Consider the following 10,071-nt stretch of genomic DNA (forward strand, 5'->3'; position numbering starts at 1 on the left):
TCCAAGTTATACCAAAAAAAAAAAATGGAAATCGCCTCAAGGTTATTACTGCTCACCGTTTTGGGAGGTGAGGAAAAGAAAGACGCACACAAAAAAAAGAGCACAGTTGACATCGCCTCGTCCGTGAGTTCCATCCTTTGTCTTCTTCTACTTCTCGATGCCTACTTTTTTTACCCCAAATTACCAGAACACCCTCGCCACGAACGCCGAATTCAACCCAGGCCCCAGCTCTTCCCTCCTCGCACGCGACTCGCGTGAACCCCGTACCATTCGTCCGTATCTCCATTCTCTGTGCGGACACCCCGATGAGGCAAAACGGACGGCAGATCCGTCGTCCGCATAGGCATTTTCGTACACGTGCGTGCAGGATGGGATGGCACTCACGGATGGATCGAGATGCCGCGCTTCGCGCCCTGGCTTGTGTCGGAAGACTCGGGAGAGGGCCCGGGCGTTTAAAATTTCAAATTATTAATTATTAAAACGGTAACAAAAGGAAGCGGAAGAGATCGCGTTTGTAGTTTTGCTCCCCGGCTCCTGCTACTGCTACGGATCACTGTTTCTTCCTTCCTCATTTAATGCTTTCTTGTTCTCTCGAAGCCCCAAAAATTTTTCCCTCCCTCCTTCGCCTCTCTCTCTCTCTCTCTCTCTCTCTCTCTACATATCGATTATCAAGATCGGATCGTTTCCGGTAGCCGGAGCTCGGAGCTCGGTCTCCAGGGTTTCCAGGCGCCGATCTCGACGCTGTCTCTCGTTCCTCAGCTGAGGCGTTCGTTTTCTTAAGCGACTCCGGGAAGATCTTTTCCTTGGACGGGAGGAATGTATCGGAGCAGCAGATCGCGAGGCAGGGAGAAGCCCCAACGGGCCGGTGGCGCGGCAGGGGCCAGGGCGATCGCCGCCTCCGATCTCCATCCGGTCTCCGGTGACCGCGGAGGTCCATGCTTTCTTCCGCTTTTACGATTCTAGCTGTTGTTGTTGCCGGTTCTTTTTTTTAAAAAAAAAATTAATTTAAAGAAGCTGTCGGTGAGGGATTCGTGTGTAGAATTCTAGGGTTCCGTGATGAGATTTTTTTAAAATGTTCTTTATTTTGAGTAATTTCGTGAAATTTCTTGTATCGTCTTTTTCCTTAAACAAAAAAAAAAGAAAAAAAGAAAAATTGGATTTTGTTAAATTTGCGATCTTGCAGTTGTATCGTGAGACTTGGTATTTCGCTGATTGAGTTAAATATCTTGACTCTCTTAAGTTGTGAGGTGGTTTCTGGTCAGATCTGTCCAAATGGTTCTTTTTGTAACACATAGGCTGGGAGGATTGTATTACTTTTCTTCATCCGAGGCAAATTAAAGAAATAACAAGTTATAAATAATGAAGGTGCATGGCTAGCTTTAGGATGCTCCATGTGACTGTTATTGTAATTGCCATAATAGCTTGGCAATTTTGCTCTTACCGTCATTCTGTTATACAAAGCGAAATTATATTGATTGCGTCCTGTGGAGTTTGCCAGTGTGGCCTGTCCTTCTAATAGCTTTAATTATGATATTAACAGTGGGGATTGATGTCTGTCCAAATATATAGTATCAGCGCTGATGGTGTGCAGTTGTAGAACTCGAATTCATCCAAAATATTAGGTGGGAAAACGAATAATATGAAGCTGACAAGGCTGCTCTTGTTCATCATGTGAACAAGTATGATTTTTGAAGGAACTATAGGGATTCTTTTATGATCACAGATGCAGACAAATTATGACAGTCAAAGTTAAAAAGCAAAATGGGCTTGTTCTTTTGTCAAAGAATTTTATGCATAGTGGTTACTTATTCAACCATTTTTATGCACACTGTTGCTGGTTGTTTAGATTGCTTATTTGTTTTGCAGATCTTGACCTAATTAATAACACTTTAAATGTCTATGGTTTTCTGAACCTTAACTTCATCTCACTGACCTGTCTGGAATATGAAGAATAAAAGTTTCTAATTGTATATCAAGGGGCAAAATGCTTATATATTTTCTTCTACCAAAATCCAACTAGAGGTAGCTTTGCATCGAGGAAGATTGCTCGCTCTTTCATATTTCTCCATCCATTTGAATTTTCAATTAGTGGTTCTTGACTTCTATATTTGCGTGGATAAAAATTTCATACATTGAATGTTCTTATTATGCTAGTTTTGCACAGTGCTGTTGTCTGTGAATGACAACACTGACATATGCTGGTACCTATATTTTCTTGTGAAGAAGTGCTGCTGTTTGATGAATCCTAATAGTGAGAAGGTCTTGTTTCAGGAAAATTTCAATTTAAAAAACAAACAAGTGCCTCAAAGTTAGCATTGGATTCTTCCTGTCGCAGTGGCTCTTCAATAGAAGAAAATTCTGTAAGTGCTTTCCCCGCCTTAAGCTTTTCTGACATAGATACCTGACGCAAGGAAGCATCAAGCAAGTCAGTGGTAACAAAACTTTAAGGATTTTTGATAATTTATGATATGCAGAATGATAAAACTTTCAAGTGTCAGGAGAGTGAGTTGATTAGGTGTTTGCTTGATGACATGACAGAGCATGAGTGACATCCATGGAATCAATTATCATTACAAAAGTAATGTGCTGCTCCTATATAATCTGTAACCGGCATCATGATATGTAATTGATGTTTACTGTCAAATGTATCTTTTTTCAATCACTTCCCTTTACTGATTGCAAGACAAAATGCTGTGATTCTTTTCTCCAGATTTTCAACGAATGCCCTTGTATGCAAGTTAGTTACTAGCACTGATTTATTTACATGTTTTCATCTAGGTTGCCCTTGAATTCAGGCGAAGTTCTTGCAACAAAGACAACAGCACACCTATGAAAATGCTACTAGATGAAGAGATGTCAAAAGAGATAGAGACTAGACATCCATCACCAAGCGTGATTGCAAGATTGATGGGTCTTGATACGCTGCCTCCTCCTCAGATAGTCCACAAACAAAAGAAGAATATGGATGGTTGTTTCTGGACAGCATCATCTGTGGGGTTTCAGGAGAAGTGTGCATGCTCTGAGGACCATTCATGCAGGAATCGCACAGATGAGCACCAAGAATTCAAAGATGTTTTTGAAGTCATGGAGACATCAAAGGTTAAGAGGCACAAGAACCAGCCAGTTCCAAAGCGGATGGTAAGCTCTAATAGAAGTGATGCTGACTTGGACTTGATAAGGCAGAAATTCATGGATGCAAAGCGTCTCTCAACTGATGAAGTGCTTCAGAACTCCAAAGAATTTAACGATGCATTGGAAGTCCTAGACTCGAATAAGGATCTTTTCCTAGAATTTCTTCAAGGACCTGATTCTTTATTTACGAAGCATCTCCATGATCTGAATTGTGCACTGCCTTCTTCTCATGCAAGCCACATCACAATTTTAAGATCTTGTAAAGGTTCTAAATATGAAAGCGGTGAAGTATGCTCTAAATCAGAGAGAAATTCTGACCGGTTCACTTGTATGCAGAAGGAAGCCAACAATTCTTTTAGGAAACCTGCGACTAGCCTTATTAGTCGCTCTTCCAAAGATCACAATGATTCACTTCCAAATAAGTTGTCAAAGTCATGTAATGCAGGCAAAACTGAAGCTGGTGATCATCCCACTCGGATTGTTGTTTTGAAACCAAGCCTTGAGAAGGTCCAAAGCATGGCAGAAGTTGTTCCACTAACCCATCAGAATTTTCGGCTGGGTTACAGAAGGCGCAGGGAATATCCATTATCTTGTATTCAGGAGTCATATATGGAAGGAAGATATCAGCAGAGGTTGTCTGATAATGTGGAAATTTTGGGGCATAAAGCAAAGGGCTCAAGAGAAATTGCTAGAGAGGTTACAAAAAATAAGAAGCACAATGTAAGTTGCATTGACAAAAAAGTGTGTGCACCGGGACTGAACATGTATACCGGGAGTGAAAGCTCACATATTTTGTCAGGCATGTCCAAGACCAGCAACTCTGAGTCATTTTACCGAACTTGCAACCACTTCGATGTCTGGAGTAACAATTTCAGCCCCTCATCATCATATTCAACTGAATCATCGGTGAGCAGGGAGGCTAGAAAGCGCCTGTCAGAAAGATGGAAAATGACCCACCAGTTTCAGGAGGTGGGACTTGTTGCTAGAGGTTCAAGCACATTGGGTGAAATGCTTGCTTTGTCTGACAGAGAAAGCACTCTGGATTCATTAGTTGTTCAGAAAGTTCCAGATGAAAGGTTGGCCAGAGATGAGATACTTGGGATGTTGGATTGTCCATTGGGTATTAGCAGTAAAGATGGCTGGAAGGATGGGAGTTCTAGAAACTTAACAAGGTCCAAGTCTCTTCCAGCTTCATCCACTGTTTATGGAAGTCCAAAATTAAGCAACAGAAAGCGAGTTTGTAGAAACAACAACTGTTATATGCTGAAGGATGTACTTAATATGGGCCCTGATGATTCTTCAGATGGTAACTTTTGCAGACCGAGGTCATTAAGCAGGAGCTCTAAGAATCGCAGTAACAAGCCTCAGTTTGATTCTCACGGAGAGGAAAATATGCTGCCTGAACAAGAGATTCATGTGAATTCAGAAGAAATAAGGAATAGTATTCATGTAAGACATCTTGATGAAGAGAAGCCCGTACGACCTGCACACCATGATGATGCTGTTTCTGACAGAAATTATCCGACTGAGAGTTCCATGCTTCTTGGGTGTAGAGATGTAATGCAGATTTCAACAGCTCAAGAAGAGCAGGTGCAGCAGCGAATAGCATCTACTGTGCTAGAAAATAATGAAGAATTTTCTGCTCATAGTCAGGATGATATAGTCATAGAGGTATGCTTCTTGCATGAACTGGGACCCTTGAATAGCACTTTCCCTTAGGGTAACAGATGAAAAGAGACATAATCAATTAATATGATTTCGTCTCCTTTCATCTTTCTTTTTTCCTAATTGAATTGTATGCCTCATAGTTGGTTGAATTGCATGCATGTCTGGATTAAAATAAGTGATTTGTATTATCTCGCATAGTTTAATTATGTCTAGTTACCCAGCCATCACTTGATATACATAGATTAGTATAAGTTGACTTCTGTTGCCACATCCAGCATGATGTGTTTTGTCTATGTTTTCAGTCTGGTTGAAGTCACAGAACTCTTGCTTTAGTCCTTCTTAAAGTTTAATTTTCTAATATACCACCCTTTTCTTCCTAATGGTTTCTTGCAGCGTCAATTATGATGCCTCTTGCGAGTTCTTCTTTTCTAATGGCTTTTCGATCACTTTTCATAATGAAAATCATGAGTTTCATATCCATTTTTTCTCATCTTACTAGAGATGCATGTTGAACTAATTATTGGTATCCTTCCATCCATCAAAGAATGTTGTTTGGTGTATTAAATTGTACATCTTTCAAGTTATAAAACCTGGTCTTTACCATATCTAGGTTCATACTAAAACTTATCAACAAAATGTACGAGTAATTATTTCCTTTGCGTATCATGTAGTTTCCTTGACTCCGCAGTGGTAGATCTGTACAATGCTTGCAACAAGCTTCTATACACAATAATGGGTTTCTTAATGTTTCAGATGCTTAAGTTTGGTACATCAGAATATTTGTGATTTAAAAGAAAGGGACGTCATTTATCTTCTTCCCTGCAATCTGCATCATTTTTGTTGCTTGCTTAAGTTTTGTCACATCTGAAGAGCACCTTTTGTGTTGTTAAATGTCAAATGTATGTCTTTATACTTCTTGGATTCTCTTGTCAACTTGCTCTAAAGGTATGTATCTCACATCGATATGGTGATTTTCCTTGATATTGTGGATTCTTGATTACAACAGAAAGGAAAAACCCTTATAGCTAGACCTACATGACTTATACATGAATTTTTGTTAGTACAAGCTTGTCTTATCATGGAATGGAATATTAAATTTATATCACTTGTGTCACAAACAAGAACTGCATGCATGTATATGTCTGACTATAACCATGCTCGTGACCATGTGGACAATTTTGGGCCTAAATAACAGCAAACGTGTTAATCAGTTTTCCATCAACACCAATACCAATATCTGTTGATCTGTACTGCCATTCTGTCACAAAACTTTGTATCTGTATTTGATCTTTAGTCATACCTGTTTATTCTTTCTTTCTGTCTTCTTTTCCAACCCTTGTTCCCTTAGAATTGCTGAGTTATCACTTTTAGGTTCTGTAGTTACAATATTATTGTGATACTCCATTGCCTATTTTATTAATTCTATGTATCCATTTAGCTTTTTATGACAAAGTACTACCTAACTCTTAAAACTAAAATTTGAAAAAGTTATTGCAGTTTGTAATTGTGTTTTTATTTTATTTGATTTTATTACTTAGCCATTTTCTCTTCTTGAGGAACAAATTTTGTGCCTTCAGGGAACATCAACTGACCATCCTCAAGTGGATTCCCTACCCTCTAAGTATGGTGCAATGGAATCAGGGCCACCTGTTAGCTCTAAGGAGTGTGAACAGCCAAGTCCAATCTCTGTTCTAGAGCCTCCATCTGAAGAAGAGACTTCTAGTTCAGGATGCTTTGAGAGAGTCAGTGCAGATCTTAAAGGCAAGTGTAAAATGTAAAATTATTCATTTTCTTACCCTTCTTACAAATATCCCAATCTGCACATTTGTGACTCCATTAAAACATGACATAATTGTTTCAGAGCTTCGAATGCAACTTCGACTTCTTAAGCTGGAGTCAGCAAACACCTATGCAGAGGAACCAGAGGTTCTTATGAGCGATGAGGATACTGCTGCATGCTGTAACTCTCCACTACCAAAAGGATCAATACTTCAAGCATTTAGGGATGATGATGACAGAGACTTCTCGTACCTGCTTGACATGCTCATTGAATCTGTTGTTCATGGAGTTAATCAGGGCAGACTCTCTGATGCATTCTACTCGCCGGATTTTCCTGTAGGTCCAGGTGTTTTTGACAAACTTGAAAAGAAGTACAATGCACTGGCTTTGTGGTCGAGATCAGAAAGGAAGCTGTTGTTTGATTTTATAAATTCCATTCTAGTGGATCTGGTTGCCCCATGCATGGATCTGCACCCATGGCTCGTCTCAAATAGGTGTAAGCCCATGTGGGACCGTGAGGTTCTTGTTGAAAGGGTGTGGCGGATGGTGGCCAGAAAACGAAAAGAGATAGCCAGCAATCAGGAGGAGCTTGTCGCGGAACCAAGGTGGTTGGATACAGAAGAAAATGTTGATACAATTGGAAGAGAGTTAGAGAAGATGTTAACTGAAGACCTCCTGGATGAACTGGTTTCTGACTTCATCTTGGGGTAGGACTGCTAAAGCTGTGTTGTTAGAAGTTTTAGATGGCAAGGGAATGGAATCAATGATTTGGTCACCACCCATATAAAATTGAGATGGCTTGACATTCCTTGAAGATTGGAACAAAGACTGGGTTCAGCATATACCTATGTCAGATGTCCTCCATTATACAAGATTTGCAAGGTTGTCACAAACTCTGTGGCATCTCTATCAGTCCATTTGATGAATTCAAACTCTATCCATCATTGGAGGCCGATCTATCTGTCTAGAAGGCTGGTGCAAATCATTACACTAATCATCAAGTGTTGTTTCGCTATTGTAATAGACAACTCATGGGTGAGGTATCATTCCTCCTCCAAATCAGGTTGCCTCTGAGCTTATGTCTATACTTGATTTCCATAATATTGAAAGCTAATTTCTGGTACAGAGTTTTTATCACATAATAAACTCTTAGATTAAGCGATCCCAACTTATTAAACATACCACTTGTTTTCCAAGCTGCATCAGGTGGACGATGCAACCTCTCAATGATTTAAAACAAAGATTTATGTACGATTGGCTGCCTTATGGAGGGCCCAATCCGTTGATCAATTGTTTCAATTCTATTCTATTAACTGGTCGTATATAGGATATTAGGATGATTTCAGATCGGACTCGAAGGTTTCTGATATCTTAAATGAACAGGGACATTAAGATTTCTGTTTTGCACTTGTCTAATCTTGGACGATAATTCTCTATGCTGCATGGCTGGATGTGGAAGAGAAGGAAAGTGGCAGGCAGTTCTAAAAGCACTTGTGCAAAGGTTTATAATGAACCGATGGGTATTGTTGTCGGTCTATAATTTAGGTAAGGAAAAGATCACCAGATTGCTAGATTCCATTGCTTGGTGAACTGGAATTTTGTTTTCAAGGCGAAGGCTGGAGAAAAGCCGTCCTTTCAGCATATTATTTGATATGAAAATTGAGTCCTCCTGTGAAATGAAAATTTGACAATGTTCCGTGGATTTGGAAGGCTATCAGTAAAAATCTTGCTCCATTTTAGAAGTGCTTTAGATTTAAGCTGGGAAGTGGGAAGCTCATTCATTTCTAGGAGGACTCTTGGGCTGGCCATGTCCCTCTGGCTCCTCCCGTACCACAATTACATTCTAGTCCCCCAAAACAACATTTTGTGGCATGACGCTGAAGATCAAGGAAATTGGCTTGGCAATTTCATATTCTTGGACCCCTGAAGCAACAGGAGGATGACGAATACAGGGAGCTTCAGTCTTCGGTCTGCTCGCCATGCATCAAGAGCTCAACCAACCATAGCTCTCTATAATTCTTCATGTATTGCTCGTACAGAAAGAAATCTTTTTCTATTTAAAAGATATTTTTTTAATTATTTACATATTTTACACAATTATTCTGGTCACACCTTATCCTCTTTATTTTTTATATTTCTATATACAATGATGGAGATGGAGTTTTTAGAATCAACAGAATTCTCACACAACTCAACCAATTGCTTTCGCAGATAAACTTTGCTGGAAGCTCACTAAAAACCACGAATTCTCGGTTAAGTCTATCTCTCTCTCTCTAATTTGGTCGTTTTCTCTAATAATAGACAATACAAGGGAGGGGAACTGGATTTAAACTTTTACCATGGAACCCTTGTTGCGAACTATATCCTGTACACGTGTGATCATGAGACTTTGACGAGATAAATGAACAGAACTTATCCACCCAGTAGCGGAAGGTGTTTGGGAGTTATTTGCAGGTAAACGGGGATAAATTCCATTTGTCCCCTTCCAAACGATGCCGTAGAAGTGAGAACTCCTACCGTGCTAATTGTATTTGCAAGAGAAGCAACCAACAAGGGTGTCATGGAAGGGCCGGTCAAACTTGGTCATGAACCAAAAAATTTGGCTTGAAAAATCCGGGTTCAGCAATGCAGACACTGGCGTTGGGGGATGAGGCCTAATTACCAATATTTCGAATATTGAACCAGAAAGTTGATGGTCCGGATTATTCCACAAACCGGAACTACAACCAGTGATTGAACCATCAAGTTCAACAAAGTACAATTGTTATAGAGAGAGTATTTAAGGGTTCATACGGGCATGTATTTAGTCTTCCATCGGTGACACACTAGGTAGATTTTGGATATTTATATAGAACTAAGAAATCTAAATAATATCTTTCCACAAGATTTTTTTAGATAAGACCATTTCTATCGTAAAACCCACTTATCTTGTAAGTGTACGTCATAGGCAATGGTCAGATCCTATCCAACAAGATATCAACAGATGGAAACAAAGAAATATAAAAAATATAAAGTTGCCATGATTCCCATCCCTAAAATAGCTTTCCAGGACCCGTCTGCATTCCAAATTGGGTGGTCAACATAATTTCCGGCCCACCTTTAAATAGGCCGTGGCCTAAGTTTTAGCCTAATGGAATTATTAATTTCTTATGGTGGGAGGAGTGCATTGAATTCTCTGATATTCTTTACACCGAAAGCATTTTGGGATTAGCTAATGTTAAACTATGAAATGGTAATAGCAATTAATCCTCATCCAAAACTCACTTTTTGATTAATGAAACTGCAAACTGCTGCTTAGCTACTCTCGAATGCAGTAATTTCAATGTCTGTTTGGTTTTGCAAAAATGAACAGGAAATGACTTCTAGGTACCTTCTGAAAGCGATATTTTCAAAAAGCCCCCTCTCCGAAGGTAAGCACTTCCACTATTTGGTTTGCTAGGAAAGTAATGGTTACCGGGGCGATTTTCATGACTTTAGTTATTCAGTTTACTC

At 39.6% G+C, this 10,071-nt stretch overlaps 1 protein-coding gene across 1 annotated transcript; it reads left to right on the top strand.

Moving 5' to 3' along the window:
* Positions 1 to 503: 503 nt before the first annotated feature.
* On the top strand, positions 504 to 7,744 carry LOC103710467. Its single transcript, XM_008796185.3, has 5 exons — positions 504 to 931; positions 2,272 to 2,360; positions 2,779 to 4,803; positions 6,378 to 6,561; positions 6,662 to 7,744. The coding sequence occupies exons 1-5, from the start codon at positions 817 to 819 to the stop codon at positions 7,288 to 7,290; spliced, it is 3,042 nt and encodes a 1,013-aa protein (XP_008794407.2). The 5' UTR covers positions 504 to 816; the 3' UTR covers positions 7,291 to 7,744.
* Positions 7,745 to 10,071: the final 2,327 nt, after the last annotated feature.

The sequence above is a fragment of the Phoenix dactylifera genome, chromosome 3, assembly GCF_009389715.1.
Source record: "Phoenix dactylifera cultivar Barhee BC4 chromosome 3, palm_55x_up_171113_PBpolish2nd_filt_p, whole genome shotgun sequence".
NCBI classification, from domain to species: domain Eukaryota; kingdom Viridiplantae; phylum Streptophyta; class Magnoliopsida; order Arecales; family Arecaceae; genus Phoenix; species Phoenix dactylifera.